At 35.5% G+C, this 17238-nt stretch overlaps 1 protein-coding gene across 3 annotated transcripts in view; it reads left to right on the top strand.

The window, feature by feature from the left end:
• LOC116166506 (syntaxin-binding protein 5) overlaps positions 1-17238 on the top strand; it is a 67171-nt gene that overhangs the window by 13729 nt on the left and 36204 nt on the right. For all 3 annotated transcript variants that reach the window (XR_004144328.1, XM_031481477.1, XM_031481476.1), the window contains exons 2-3: positions 16843-17040; positions 17092-17226. Coding sequence is in view for 2 of the 3 variants with exons in the window: in XM_031481477.1 (XP_031337337.1) it covers positions 16843-17040; positions 17092-17226 (333 nt within the window). In the remaining variant the exon portion in view is untranslated. The remainder of the gene's footprint in view (positions 1-16842; positions 17041-17091; positions 17227-17238) is intronic.

Genomic DNA, 17238 nt, shown 5'->3' with positions numbered 1-17238 from the left:
ACTCATGGTCACGACCTTGGGAAATTCCGCGGCAATGACCTTGGGAAATGCCAGGTTCATTACCTTCTCTCACACGCATAGTGTGTCCAAGCCCTGAATCAACAGCATGGGGAAATCTGAAACCATAAGAGATACGCCGTTGGTCAAATTAGAAAATAGTTGTAGGCTTAGTAAAATGATAAATAAACATTCGGAATTTCCCATTTCCGAAGATAGAAAAATTCCTAAATTAACCATATTCGTTTTTGTTTTCTAGCCCTGTTTGAAGAAATATCAAAAAACGAATAAAACTTCCTCATATGCACTTTTTAAGCTCTACAAGATGGTGCCCACAGATGGTCACTGCGACGTTTCGCATTTGAGAAAGTTGCTATTGAAACTTGGTCGGTTAAAGCAGAATGTATCAAGAATTTTTTCGATTGTTATGCCCAAATCCGAAAAACAATACCGTTTTGCATATTTTAACAGAAGGGAAATTCTGGATAAAAATTGTTTTGCCGTTACGTAACTTCTCTCAATAAATTAAACGAGCTACAATCTAAATTAATACGAGGATCATAAAGAGACAAATTTCTTTAACTCAAAAACGATTTACTAAAACAATGTAAAACGAGCATTATTTTTATCACAACCCCTAGCAAAATTTATATACTTTTCCCATTGTCCTTTGATTGTTGTATGCCCTTGGCACATAATTCTTTGAGTTGATCACCAAGTCACTATAGCACCTGATTATCTACGTCATTGATCCGAAAATATTTCTCACGTACAGCCACTTTAAAAATTCTGAACAAAATTACCGACTTTACAAAAGAATTGCTTGTTTTTCACCGATGTGCATGCTATTAGTTTACAGTGTTAGAAAAATTGTAACGCCTTACTTCCATTTAGCTGAAACTTCAGACATGGAGGAAGAGGTAAACTTTAATGGCCTAATATAAATTCTGAACCTAAAGGCGTTAACAGAAAAAAAAACGTTAAAACAAGATTGTAACAGCTTGCGACAAACTTTATTTTGTTCGGGATTTTCATACAATTTATAATTTCCTTTCATAATTGTCTAATTTACTGCTAACGTAAATTTCATTTGGTGGGAATTATTTAAGTATATACTTTTAGCTAGAAGTTTTTAATCCTTAAGAAAGGTTATCCAAAGTGATTAACGAGTATTGTACTTTGAATATGTACTTCAGTTTGAGCAGTAAAGAAACTTTTAATCCGTCAATTTTCTCTCTTAAAGGAAAGTAAGATTGTTGAAAAAGCTCCCACTTATTGAAAAATAGTTCTTGAAAAGTAGATATTTTCCAGAAATGAAATGAGTTCCAAAAATATTTTTTGTATTTTGCAGGGTATTTTGGTATTGTTTCATTTCTCGATGAGAATAAATTCATATTTGTTTTCATCTTAGCACAATAACGCCTTTCTAACATGACGAGTGATATACAGGGTGGTGACTTACGTAACGCATCATAGGGATTTCAATGTAAAATTTATAACATGCGATTATTGGCTCCCCAAATTATTTTAGAGCAAAAATGTATTAAGGTTTTTTGTAGAAAAAATTGGTTTACGCTAATCAACCGTAGGTATTAGTTTTCAATTTTTTGCATAATAGAGACGGAAAATTGGATAGATAAAACCCGCATCTTTTTCAATATTCTGCGATGCCATGGAATTTTCTAAAACAAACAGATATCCAGTTATCAATTAGCAGCAGATCGAAATGGATTTTATGAAGTTATTGACTTATTCGAACATTTATTGTAAATTGTAATATTAGGAAACCGTTTTTAGTAATTTGGTCTTTCTTTATGTTGAATTCGCTGTTCTAAATATAATACTTTTTGATAGAATTTGATTTGTTTTATAGCCGACATTCCATGGCATGACGGATATTGGCGCAGTTTTTGTATTATAACATTCCATGGCATCACAGATTATTGAAATAGATGGGGTTTTATTTTTCCAATTTTCTGTCTCTATTATGCAAAAAATTGAAAACTAGTACGGTTGATTGACGTAACAAATTTGTTTCTACAAAAAACCTTAATAGTTTTTTTGCTCTAAAATAATTTGGGGAGCCATGGCATGTTATGAATTTTACATTGAAATCCCTATGATGCGTTACACAAGTCACCACCCTGTATATGATGAAATATTTTGTTTCGTACCGCATTGATTTTGAGAACAGGGATCTCATGCTAATCGGGCACAAATGCGTCGGCTAACTTTTCTATTCTGTGTTTTTAAGCGAATGCTATTGCTCGCACTTTGTGCGCCTGTCTGTCCGTCCATCTGTCCGTCTGTACCACTACTGGTCCTCCAGTTCGTTGTGTTTTTTAATACGTTGTAGCTCAGCCCCGAAACTAGAACGATAAAAGATTAGTTTGGATTAGTCACTTCCTTTTCGAGTTATTACTGATTATGTGCGGGGAAAATGCACTTTTTTCGGTCAAGAGTGACCACGTTTTTAACTTGTTATATTTCGTGTTTCCAGCAGAAACCTCGTTCGCTTTACTATACGAGGTGCCGTATGACACAAATCCGCTCACACAGGTATTCACTTGGTCACTTATCTACAGGGTGATTCCTATAGTACCTGCCACCGTTTGGGAGTGTAGGTGGTGCGTAGGGGAGTATTTTGATATAGGACACTTGGGGTCGGAAATCTAAAATAAGGGTGCCAGAGCCAAATTTACCTTCTGGAATTTCGCGCCTGTAGGTAGGCAACCCAACCGGCCGGCGGTGCACACGGAGCGATCTCAGGCGGCGATATGTGGCTGACACTTGATCAGAATTTTGTTTAAACCCACGAAATCCCGTCTGCAACGACGCGTATCAAGTGAATAAACACTATGGCACGTTTTACTAACACGGAATACGCGGACATGCACTTCATGTACGGATTGGCAAACTTTTTTATCAATATACAAAGTTAAATTGAAAATGCATTGCAAGCCGTTAGGTTTGGTGACCTTGGCGGCCAGTCAATGCCCTTTCGTTTGGAAATAACATGTTGCGTGGTGTGTGAAGTAGCACCATCCTGCTGGAACCATGTTTGATTATTATGTTGAAATCTGCTCAAACGTTGACTCAAAAGCTGGTTTACCATACCGGTGTAACGCACAAAGCTAATGGAAACAGCATCTTCATTCTCATCTTCAAAAAAGTAGGGCCCATTAATTTCCACTGAACACATCGTACACCATATCGTCACTTTTGGGCTATGTAATGCTTGTTCGTGGAGCTTCTGTGGATTTTTTGAACTCCAATAACGACAATTTTAGTTGGTATAGCCGATTGTTTTCAGGCCTTCTTACACTTTTCTTTGATCCTCTATGTTTGACATTGACAGCTGAACCTGTTTATTCAAACTTACGAACCCATTCCTTTATAGCGAGCCGAAGGAACTCTGCCGTGTCGACAAATTTGGAAATAAAGTCGGAAAAGTGACTGAGCTGAGCCGCAACCACACAGTTATTGTTTTTAGCGCATTTCCACAAAAATAAGAAAAATGCGCTATATTGTGGCCACTTTGTCCATCCGTCCGTCCGTCTCTGTCCCCCCGCTCGTTCGTTGAGACGCGACTAGTTCTTTATCTTAAAAGCTATTGTTCTACTTTTTTCGCTATTTGGTTCGTTATGGTGTCGAGGCTTGCACCAAGGAAGGAATTTTTTCTGCGTTTATTGCTAAAAAAGTTATTGTAAAAAAAACCAAAAAACCGTTTTTTATATCTTCCATAATTTTACACTTTTGCCGTTTATTAACGATCCTAGAGATCGTTTATAATTTGGATTGCTGTCTGTCGTCTGTCTGTTTGTCTGTCTGTTCCTTTGTCTGTCTGTCTATCTATCTGTCCGTGTGAACGATAACTTTGTTTAGAAATGTCCGATCGCTTTTACATTTCCGTTAGTTATGAACTGAATTGCATGAAATTCAATGGCCATAGCTTCAGCCGTATAATACGCATTGCCAAAAGTTGAGTCGAATCGATTCAAAATTCACACTGCGCCGACAATTTATAAACTGAATTGCAAACTTTTTTATTTATAAAAGTATTTAAATGAAATTTGATATATACAGGGTCATTCTTGACGAGGGTCAGTTAGAAAGATATGGAAAACCTTTGAAAATTAAGCTGAACTGATAAGCCCTTTAAGGGTTTTGGCACATGATGAATTGAACTAAAATATTTTCAAGATGGCGCCACTTCCGGAAATACCGGAAGTAGCCATCAACTTTGTTATTTTAAATAGGGACCCCCTATTTTTTCTACATTTTCGGATTCTACGTCGAATTTGGAGTACAACGATACCCCATAGTTGACTCTTTGCTCCAAGGGCTTCGCCGATATTCAAGTTTTTATGTCAAAAATTGAATTTGCAGGGGTAATTTTAAAAATTTATTATTCGAAAACGGTGAGAGATATTGCAAACAGTTTTCAATGATTTATTAAAGAAAGATCAAATTTTCTTATGGTATGCGTAACCAGTCTAAAAAGTGAGACTACGTCACTTTTTCAAAGCTCTCAACTTTTAAACTTTTAAATATCCGTAACTCCATTTTTTCAAATGGCACCCCCCATTTTGTTCTTCACCCTTGTTTTCCTTTTTCCCAGACCTTTAATTTGATACAAAATGTCAAAAGCTGCTTCAAACGGTTTCCGAGATATTCCATGTTTTAGTTACTTCTTGTGGATTGATAAAAAAATTAATTCGCTTGATGTTATTCTTTTGTTTTTATTATGATAATGTTTAAACGTCAAATTTTTGCTGCTTGAACTTATACTTCTCGTCAATAATGGCTCGTTTGGGTTACACTAATGAAGATTTTTTGAATTTAATATTAATACACGGTGAATGTAATCGAATAGCTGCCAGGAAAAGCAGCGAAAATTTGACGTTTAAACATCATAATAAAAACAAAAGAATAACATCAAGCGATTTAATTTTTTTATCAACTTTCCACAAGAAGTAACTAAAACATGGAATATCTCGGAAACCGTTTGAAGCAGCTTTTGAAATTTTGCTTCAAATTAAAAGTCTGGGAAAAAGGAAAACAAGGGTGAAGAACAAAATGGGGGGTGCCATTTGAAAAAATGGAGTTACGGATGTTTAAAAGTTTAAAAGTTGAGAGCTTTGAAAAAGTGACGTAGTCTCACTTTTTTAGACGGTTACGCATACCATATGAAAATTTGATCTTTCCTTAATAAAGCATTGAAAACTGTTTTGCAATATCTCTCACCGTTTTCGAATAATAAATTTTTAAAGTTACCCCTGCAAATTCAATTTTTGACACAAAAACTTGAATATCGGCGAAGCCCTTGGAGCAAAGGGTCAACTATGGGGTATCGTTGTACTCCAAATTCGAGGTAGAATCCGAAAATGTAGAAAAAATAGGGGGCCCCTATTTAAAACAACAAAGTTGATGGCTACTTCCGGTATTTCCGGAAGTGGCGCCATTTTGAAAATATTTTAGTTCAATTCATCATGTGCCAAAACCCTTAAAGGGCTTATCAGTTCAGCTTAATTTTCAAAGGTTTTCCATATCTTTCTAACTGACGCTCGTCAAGAATGACCCTGTATAGACCGGGAGGCAGCGTACATAGTAACTAAACCATAAGCGACAAAAAATTCAACAATACAGGCTGAAAGTACGTTGAAAACTAATAATAAAATCACTCGTCTGCCAGTCGTAAGTGGCAGCATTAACTTGGGGCGGCGCTGAATAGGTGACTTCTTTAGGTGATCAACTAAATTACCAAACTATATTTGTATAAAGAAATCCCATTTTTTCCATAGTTTTCAAATATGCTATGGCAGACGATTTCAAGTGCAGCGTTGGTAGCGAAAGACGCCCTCCAATGTAGGGAAAAACACCCCTGAACTAAAACATGAGGCCCGTATAAAAATTATACATAAAAATTCCTCTTTTAGTCACTGCTTTAAAATATATCCTGGCAGACGATATTAAGTGTAGCTTTAATAGTGGCAGACGTCTTAGAAGTTAAAAAATTTAGGTATAGTAAATCCCAGCGAGTGCGAGCGTGTGAGAGATAAGCGCGCGAGAGCACAACGAACAGAGATAGCTATAGATTTACGCACCGCTTGGAGTTACCAAACGAATTAAATTAGGGAAAATAATAAATTGTTTATTTCGCGATAAGATTGTCGGTATTTCTTGAATTCTTCTCAGACTGAGAAACAGAAAACTTGAAGAGAAAAGAATATAGATCTTCAGCTCGTTCTAAACTATCCTCAGACTCCAGTTCCGTTGTCTCTATGCAACATTGATGGATCGATGATTAAAATCGACAAAGTTTCTTTTGCTGAAACTTTTTCGGAAGTATGATTTCTTCAAGTGCTTCTAGTGCATCGCCAGTTGTAGATGTTGTTTTAATCGATGAATTATTTTCTTTTGCATCTTTCAAAAGATCTCCGGTAAACCTTTGAGCGATTTTCTGAACACATCCTCGGCAAGATTTGTGCTGTGTCAACGAGAGAAGTACATCTTACTTTTGACAGATAGTTACCCCTTCCATGAAGGACGCAGAACATGATCGTTGGGATCAAAATAAAGAAAGATTACAATCCTACTCAATTTCTGTTTCCACTCAGAAGCAGCCTGCAAATTTCACAAAACCACTTCGCAATGATAGCTCAAAGCCTCTTTTATAGATTACTTATACCGTTCATAGGCAAAAAAGACCTGTTGCGCTTTACTTGGAAGGAAAGTTGTGTTTGCCACATATGAAGATAAGTGCTATAAATTTGTGACAAGGGAAGATGATGTGGTAACAACTAAATTGGGCTGCAGTCACTAAGAGGCAGATTCTCGAATAATTTACCATCTTGGTAAACTACCAACAAGTAGCAAAGTCATTATTAGCGCTTCCGATATGGATATTGCTGTTATTGCTTTGGGAAATGTAAAATTGACGCTACCATCAAGGTATAGATGGAAGTAGGTCTCTTTTCCAATAACACGCAGAAATTCATAAATCTTCGAGAGATGTTCGTGAATTTGGGTGTTGATGTGTGTAACGCGCAGGGTAACGCGTTACCGGGTTCCCACGCATTTACCGGTTGTATGACTTGTGTATGGTCCTCATGGTTTAGTTCATCGCAATTTGGGCGAATGCCACCGAAAAATGTCTGAGTTTCTACAATCCGTTTGATTGAAGTGGATGGAACGATGTGAATCAGAAGTTTAGAATCAAATGGTTTGAAAGATCTCAGTAGTCAGTATCCTATCGCTATCTCTGTTGGATATGCTCTCGCGAGCTTATCTCTCACACGCTCGCACTCGCTGGGATTTACTATACCTAAATTTTTTAACTTCTAAGACGTCTGCCACTATTAAAGCTACACTTAATACCGTCTGCCAGGATATATTTCAAAGCAGTGACAAAAAGAGGTTTTTTTATGTATAATTTTTATACGGCCCTTATGGTTTAGTTCAGGGGTGTTTTCCCTACATTGGAGGGCGTCTTTCGCTACCAACGCTGCACTTGAAATCGTCTGCCATAGCATATTTAAAAACTATGGAAGAAATGGGATTTCTTGATACAATTCTTTTCCGTGACCCTTATAGTTTGGTAATTTAGTTGATCACCTAAAGAAGTCACCTATTCAGCGCCGCCCCAAGTTAATGCTGCCACTTACGACTCGCAGACGAGTGATTTTATTATTAGTTTTCAACGTACTTTCAGCCTGTATTGTCGAATTTTTTGTCGCTTATGGTTTAGTTACTATGTACGCTGCCTCCCGGTCTAATAGGCACATAAAGGAAAATCTAACGCCACTTTCAAAATTTGGTTTTGCGCATGCGCAGTGCTAACTTTCTTATTTATGGAGGGATTTAAATGAAATTTGATACATAGCGACTTGGAATAAAAGCAAATTTAACGCCAGTTTCAAAATTTGGTTTTGCGCATGCGCAGTGCCAACTTTTTTAGTTATGGAAGCATTTAGATGAAATTTTATACATAGGCACTTGGAATAAAGGAAAAGCTAATGCCAGTTTCAAAATTTGGTTTTGCGCATGCGCAGTGCTAACTTTCTTATTTATGGGGGGATTTAAATGAAATTTGATAAATAGCCACTTGGAATAAAAGCAAATGTAACGCCAGTGTCAAAATTTGGTTTTGCGCATGCGCAGTGCCAACTTTTTTATTTATGGAAGCAGTTAAATGAAATTTTAAACATAGGCACTGGGAATAAAGGAAAAGCTAATGTCAGTTTCAACATTTGGTTTTGCGCATGCGCAGTGCCAACTTTTTTATTTATGGAGGCATTTAAATGAACTTTGATACATAGCCACTTGGAACAAAGGAAAATCAAAATTTAGGTTTGCGAATGCGTAGTGCCAACTTTGTTATTTATGAAAGCATTAAAATGAAATTCTTCTTATAAACTCAAATTGAGGTAGCACTTCAAAAATGGATTGCACCTATGCAACACTATCTTTCATATTTCTGACCGGATTTTTACGATTCTTCTTACAAATGGGAAATGAATGCAAGTGGTAATGCGCTTTTTGTAAATAGTTTACGATTACTTTTTTAACTTGTTAATGTTATAGTAGGTACCACTTAATCACAAAAGCACGTTGCTCACCAATCCACTGCTCCGTAGCTTCCGTAGTTACTAAATAGCATGCAGTGACAGATAATTTAAAAAAAAACAACCCATAGCCAACTATGCATAGTTACGGGATAACAACTTTTTTCTCCGATCAGTCGTTTTTATAACGCATTGACACTTGGCGCAAGTTTCGTCATAATTTGTAAGCGAATATATTCAACATCCATAATTGATGAGTAATCCCCTTTTTGAAAAATAACCGACCAACTTTCAAAAGTAGCTTCATGTAAGAAAATCTAATTTCCTTTGCACGTTACAATCCGTGATATATTTCTAATCAGATGTAGCTATTCTAAATGAAATTTAGAAACGATAGTAGTCGTAAAAAGCTTAAAGGATTAAGCTTCCCTTTTGTCACCATAATGCCTGTACATACTGTTTTAATTAACATCTCTTTGTAGCTTTAGCATTCGCTTGGAGCGGTATTTTGATATGATCTCCATGTAAAATGACTGGCTTTCCGTGCCTGTTTTACAAACGAAAAATACTTCGTTATTGGTAGGTATATTTGCGAACTTTAACGGAAAAAGGATTGAAAAATAATAGAACAGGTTTTTTTACTGCCATAGAGAAAATTTAATGCGGTTCGGCGTTTGTATTACTAAACTGGGTTTGGTTTAGGGATTTGCCGCATTTACTCAGATTTGAGCTCCGGAGTTTTGTGGAAATTTGTTACTTTTTCAACCGGGAAATCTAATGTATTAAATAAAATTCGGTTACCGTAAAACACACTTACGGATCTTTACACGCGTATGGGGTAATTCCTTTGTGTTATCACTCTATTCGACCGATGTAGGATTTAAATTTGAATTTTCGAAACTATAAGGGGAGGATACGAATCACAACGATTTGTTGAGGATATATGAATACAAATTCTGTCATGTTTTCTCGTCGCTTCTGTGTTGGGTTTTCTTTTGAATCACATGGCCTTTGGAAACGTTATCATTCTCCGACTATAAGTAGGTATAAACCTCTTTTGGTCTATTTTTAAACAGACGAAAAGTAGTAATGGTGTCATATTTCAAAAGTGCGTAACACATCGGCTTGAATTTGAACATTGGGCTCAAGCGTGCTGCGTGAGGCAGTTAGTGCATAACTTAGGCTTAAAATATAAAATACAGGGTCATCGAAAAAGGTGGCCTCGATTTTATACATTAATATTCCGATACAACACAATACCGAACGATCCTCGAAATCGTTTTTCGGCTGTAACTTTTTGACCGGATAGCTTACGTAGCTGAGAAACAATAGCGACCTTTCTTATTTCCTTAAGAACATGCGTACCAATTTTCAAAGCGACAGCAATACAAAATTATAATTATAAGCGATCTCAAGGATAGTTAATAAGTAAGGCTGCACCTAATTAACATAGTTTAATTATTTTTTCACCAAGAGGCAAAGAAAATCTTAAAGTTTTTGTTGCCTATTTAAATAGCGTCCCTGTTGCACCACAGGCATCTAAGTTCTAAGTGATAATCCATCCAGTTCCGCTGAATCGTTTAAGGAGTCACACGTGCAAACACATGGTGGCCAACTAAGAATGCGAGGTACTGTATCTGAGAATCTATCCATCGTAGAGGCTTGCGGTAAAAAAATATATTACTAAAACGGCCACGAGCAAAACCTGGAAAATATTTTTAAGTTTCTGAAATGACCGCTAGGGGGCGTAACTGCAATCTGGAATCTAAAAAAGTGATGTTTCTGTGAATTTCGCTATATTAACCTAAGAAAAAAAATGTCCGGTCTTTGAAGTTGACGATAATCTGAACAATTTTTGTTCGGCAATTTTTCCTGTATCTCTAAAAATGAAGTGGTGGGGGGTATTCACAGGTTTCCGTAAAGAACACTCTGTATCTTCGAAACGGCTGAGCCGATTTAAACAAACTCGGGTTAACTTGCGATATTTGTGAGAAATTCTGATGGAACCAACTCAATCACTATTAGCATTAAATATAAAATACGATCTAAAATAAGATTTAATACATTCAGTATATAAAATAAAGTTAGATTAAACGCATAATAGCCTTCTACTAATACCAATGTACTACGACTATTATATTAAACGATCTACCCGTAAACACTTCGAGTTACTTTAAGGAAATTCCATATTTTATTATTCATTAGCTACCTTTATATAAAAGGGCATTAATCCCCTTTTGATTTAGAGAAGGATATAAATTAGAGAGAATTTATACTGTTTGAAAGTAGAATACTTGTGAGCTTAATTAATGAAAGACGGTCTTGCAAAAGTAGGGGTAGTTGGTGTTAAATGAATAAATTCACCGAGAAGGTCTGTGATTAAATTTGCAACAGGAAGATTAAGGTTTTGTTCCGGTGAGATACACTTTGGGATGTTGTGTGTAACTAAGTAATTTAAATATTATAGAGGGTGTGATTACATTAACCAAAGCAAAACGTTAATAAATACAATTGCGGATCTAAATTGTATACGCATTTATTATTATTGTATTCAATACCTACAGTGTGTTCGTTTCGGTATGTTTTTCATGATACTACCTATACATGACCATTCGAGTTTGAAATATCAGCACTGAGATTTGCCCTTCTTTGCCTACTTCGTTTTTTTAACATGTGGTGGTGGAAAAGTTTGACTTCACGGTGTCAAGATATTTTTTCTTCAAACTCTGAGTTAAAGACTTTTTATAACAATAGAACAAGCGGCAGTGCAGTATTTTAATGTCTAAGCATTAAAATACTTCAGTACCTATACCAGTACCACATCGTTTTTCTTTTACAATTTACTGTTATTTACATTAGGCTATTGGTTCACCTAGCCTTAGCCAGTGCGTTGATACTTCCTTCTGATTTTAACAGAATTGAACCCCTAAAGCGGATCCAAAAAAGCGGCAGAGCACTTCAGTATGCCCCTACGGTCATTGGATTTTTCCCATTTTCAATAGGCTTATTACGTGTGGCATTTACATCAACTGTGCAAACTGTGAACCAAATCGGTCCAACCGTTTGACAGTTATCGTGTTCACGGACAGACGGACACCGTCGGCTCCCCTATAAAGCTTTGCTCTGCCGCTTAATAAAAATATAGTCATAATTGTCCTTTGACTTTTTAGGAAGTACATTTTCGACCGCGGCTAAAGCAACTTCCTCCGCGTCAAGTGGCGTGCAATATGAATCCATAATCGCTAAAGGAACTACAGAAATGATTAAGGTCGTAATTTTCTAAACACACACGATTCGAACAGTTTTTTTATAAAATCACTTTTCGAACAAAAGTTATACTCAGTTAGATTGGTCTTTCGGTTCACAAAGTATCCGCCGCCAACCAGTAAGTCATCTAATTTCGCATGTAGTTAATTAAAAATGTCGCAAATAACAAAAAATTAACTATTTAAGTCGATATTATGATACTTTGAATAATATTTATTGCTTGTAAGGGAACTCAAATAACATTTTCCCACCACCCGCGGCCACGCACAAGCTACATCTTGGAATCGAATTTGTAGACTTCAATATCATGATCGACATATCGAATTTTTTTAATATGATTTAATCATAATATCGTTATTTTTTTGTTATTTGCGACATTTTCAATTAACCACTTGCTAAATTAGGTGACTCACTAGTTAAGCGGGGGACACTTTGTGAACCGAAGGTCCAATTTTAAAATCAGTAAGTACAACTTTTGTTCCTTAACTCATCAAGAATGTACACAACAAATTTTGTGGAATTATCTCCATTTTCATTGTCCGGCCAAGAATTGGCGGACTTTTTTTCGAATTTTCAAAAAGAATTCAGATTCGTGATTTCCATGTTCGAAAACCCCAGTCATCAGCCACCAGTCTTTGTAACTCGTGGTTGCTCAGAAAAAATTAAAGAAGAAATGCAAATTTTACCACTTTTTAGAGGATGACTCTAAAAACACGGTGGACCCTCGGTTTATTTGGAAAAAGTGCTTGTTTTGATCTCCTCTACCACCCAATTTTTACATTTTTACATGCGATATACATATCAACCCAGCTTATCGTACCATACCGCAGAGATTTTGTTACAGTCTCTGACCATACCGTGATCCTAGATATGGCAATTGGAGCGTTAAACTTATTTTGCAAATGCAGATTTGCCAGTAGATAATTTTAACATTTGGCATAGATTTGGGTTATTCATTACCTATAACTTTGGTTTGGAGAGCATAAAGTTTAATTTCCAAATCGGTGCTTCTAGCTATTTCAAAGCAAATCGATTTGTTACATTTTTACGATTCGTGATTTTTTCATTTCAACAGGCGGACCTTTATCAAACGGATGGATAATCCATCTCAGTTCGTAAATCATTTTTATTATGTTGTTTATTTATACAAGGTTCGCTTTTTACCGTGTCCGCTTTTATAATTGCTACCCCAAAAATGTATATCCAAGTTTACGTTGAATTGCGAAATAAATCCCTGGAGGTTTCTTCTGTGCTATCACTTTCGATGTTCGTATGTGTACACTACAACCGATGAATTATGAATTTATTATGTAGCTACATTAGCGAATTTTGTTTTCGTTATAACCTCCATTGCAAATTTAAAATGATATCTAAGTTAAGCTTTCGTAAATGTTACCCATTTCAGGATGGTGTTGCTTCTCTAGCACAGATTCTAGTATAAAAAATGGCATGAAAAGCATAGCCATTCTGACAGATAAAGCATCTTATACATTAATTATACTCGATAGTCCAGTTTATGACGTCTTGTTCTGTTTGTTTACTCAGGGTATATTGTTATTGTTTGCGAAAACGTTTCATTAACTATTGTTGTGTAAACTTCCTAAGCCTGAAAGATACCCACACAACTTACCCTTACTAGCTCAATCCCACACAAACTCTTAAAAACACAAATCTCAGGGCCCGTAAAATGAGTCCGACCACCCCTTTTCTTCGTCCGGACAAGGGGGTAGCAACCTCGCCAGGTCGGTGGCTAATACCTCCCTTAAATTCCAATATGAAACTTTACCCCCAGATTTAATAAACTTGAAACAAAGTAAGAGACGCCGACAATTACCTCTCTTTGACTCTAATAAACAAAACCTGGATTGCAAGGACTGGTTTAATTTCAGACAAAAAATTGCGTAAATTTCTGTTTTACAAATTGTTACAATTTTAAACAGATAAATGACACACAAAAAAAAACACAAATTACTCAAACATTACAAAAAAAAAACATGACAAAAACAAACCACTAACTACTACTTACTTTAAAATTTGTCCGAGTAACGTACTCTGATACAAAGAGATATCCGTACACGATCACAACAAAAAAATTTTCCCACAAACCAAACACTCAAACACCGACGTCTTCTCTCTTCGGGTACCCACAGTTATTCTTAAACTTTTCAAAAATTCTTCTTAAACGGCAGACAAAAATTCTAACTAAACCTGGATCCACTACGCAAGAAACTTCCACAAAATTCAAAAATCACGTAACCGAAGAAGCGCCGGTTGGCTTTGTAACGACTAAAAAGCCCCGCTCTCTTCAAAAATTTTCTATTTAAGCCAAAAGCCCTTCTCCTTTCTTCAACATCCCGCCCGCCAATCACGCGAAGCGTCGATTTTTCAACTTCTTGCTAAACGGCACGTACGCCCGGCAATTCTGCGAAGACAACCTTATCTCTACTTCGCGCTATACCTCGTTAACGGCAAATAAAATTTAAAAAGAAATTTACATCGAAAAAAATTCTAGGAATAAAATAAAAACAGAACACTTCTAAGAAATTGAACCAAAACTATAACATGAAATTTACGCAATCCTGTGTCTCAAATTATTAATAACCCCCCCGGTTAATTAATTGAACTAAACAAAATTGTCACATCCAGACGCTCTATAATTTCTTTCAAGTTACAACTAAAACAAAATAACACAACACTATATTACAAATCTTTTCATCTTGGACCAAATCTAGCGTACAAATAATGTCTCGTGAACAATTGCTGGCATTCATACAGCCAGTTTTTCCTTAGCATTTTTAATTCTAACATTATCACACGTTGTTAACAGCATCACGTCGACGATATGTGAAGATTTATCGAATAAGGGCGTTACGAACAAAGGAATTGGAATCGTGACGTTCTACTTACGTTCAGAATATAAGTAATTCAAATGATATTGTCACCAATCATTTTAAAGTCTTGTAACGTTGAACATTTATAAATTGATTTGCATCCTACACTCAAATTGTAAGACGTGTAGTATCTAATTTAAGCTTGCCTAGACGCTCCTTCTGCACCTTTTTATATTCGCCGGGACTAACGCCTTTGAGTAGATTTCATCTAACCTTTGTTAACTCGCAATAAAGATTACGTTATAGCCTTCCTTAAACCCGCCTTTGTTAATCTTCTCTAACCCCACCTTTACACCCGTAATTCCCCTGTTATCTAGTGAAATTTGTTCGTGCCTGTATTGATTAACTTTTTTGGGCACTTACTAAATATTTGTGTGCCACTCAATCGAACATCCCTTATTTTATATTATATATACTTAGATTTCACCATACAGCTTAGGTATATGCATTTGTCTCCTTATTACACTCTCAGTCTTTGTTTCTAAGTTGTTATGACGTGAAAATAAATGCATTATTATTATTATACACGTAATTTTAATGACATTTTTTATATTCGTTGCCGTATGAAACCGTTTTTTTTAATTCTGGCAAAGGAAGTATAGAGAAACAAAGAGGTATATCTAAGTAAATGAAATAGTTGCTTGCTTACGCGCGCATTTTTTTTCCTTAAACTGATGTGAAGACAACAATTATTTCAATGGTCGTGCGATAAAATTCATTGTTTTAGTATAACGATTGGTATACGGATCATAAATATGCACAGGTTCCATTTCAGCTGGCATGCTTCCATTTATTTATCCAGGCTCTAAATGCTCTAAATTCCAATATCTAAAATGGCATTGCGAAAATTTGGATCTCTATTAAGGCATTTACGACGCATACTTTAATGCACTATTTATAATATTTATTACTATACGGTAAACCTTATGCTGCACTATTTGTATTGTCCTTTTATACTTTGAAAAGTAGAGGGACCAAAGGTATATCCTAAAATTGATCATAGAAATGAATAATATAGCGTTTTAAGGATTGTGGGGTAAAAAAATTGCAGGAAGTGCCCATCAACAGACCTAGTTTTGACGCTTTACTACAAATGTCAATATGTATAACTGGTGGCGGTTACGAGAATTGATTTTTAAAAATGTCGGATTTGGGTCATCTGCAAGAACAAATTCACTTTCCTTTTATTTCAAAAGTTCATTGCGTTTCCATACAGGTTGATCACATCAAAATATATTGAATAGATCTTGTTAAGGTATAAAGTCGTCCAATGTTTGTGGAAGAATGGATAATGTTTTAATAGCTTTCGAAAACATGAAATCAATAGAATTAAATAGAACTAGAATAAATAGACTATTGCAATTTATATCACAATAATGATTCTGTAACCCACAACATTATCCCATGAAGTGAGTATGATCTTGTCCTTTTTACTCTTTTAGCTATTATATAATCCTTTAAGTTACTACGACTGCTGTTTGGTATTACATTTAAAAACGTTTCTCTTTAGACGAGTAGATGGCCAGGTTTCTAATAGGAAATGCGAATAAATATGTGAAAATCAACAGAAGTCGTGGGTTTATTTAAAATTTGTATTACAGTAATGATGGCGTAATCCGCGATGTTATTCCTAACGTGAGTATGATTTCGTTCATCAACACTATTAATTTAATTTGAACGTATCTGTTACGTGGCGCATTACTGGAAAATGCGCCAAAATGATATATCTTCATGTTCTTCTTCAAAATAGTGCTGGACACAAATCTTGATATTAGAAAAGAAATTATGATCCTAAAGCGGGTGTGATTTTTATATTCCAGTAAACGCATGAATAATGTATATCTCGAAGTTCTTTTAGCTGAATTTTTCATTCTTGTTTAGATAGCAGAATGAAATAATCCATTTTCAAGTCTATTTGAAAATGCAAAGATCGAATATCTCTCAAGCACGCCTATAATACATATTTTATAGAATTACCAATGTAGCGTACAAAACGAAATAAACTTGTATAGCTGATATAGGTATACGTTTGTATTCGATATTTTATACAAAATGAAAACATCTACATAGCACCGATGCCACGAACATTTCTAATGTTATTGTCCTTAACCATATTTCAGATTAGGACAACCAGGTGTAGATGTTCATATTCGGCATGATATGGACGGTCCTCCAGGTTCAGCTGCGGTACTTCATTTACAATTTTTATTTAACGAAGGTGCCCTTGTATCGGCAACTGCTGATGATACCATTCATTTATGGAATTTTCGGCAAAAAGTGCCACAAATTGTACAAAGTTTAAAATTTCAAAGAGAAAAGTACGTTAAGAAATGGGTAGTGGATTATTCGAAAATAGTTTTTTTTTTCAGAATTACGTCTATTCATTTACCTTTACAATCGAAATGGATGTATGTCGGTACAGAAAAAGGAAACATACACATTATCCAATTAGAAAATTTTATATTATCTGGTTATGTTATTAATTGGAATAAAGCAATAGACATGTAAGGGTTGGG

Source organism: Photinus pyralis, unplaced genomic scaffold (genome assembly GCF_008802855.1).
Source record: "Photinus pyralis isolate 1611_PpyrPB1 unplaced genomic scaffold, Ppyr1.3 Ppyr1.4_LG3b, whole genome shotgun sequence".
NCBI lineage: Eukaryota > Metazoa > Arthropoda > Insecta > Coleoptera > Lampyridae > Photinus > Photinus pyralis.
This window is presented reverse-complemented; position numbering and strand designations above follow the sequence as displayed.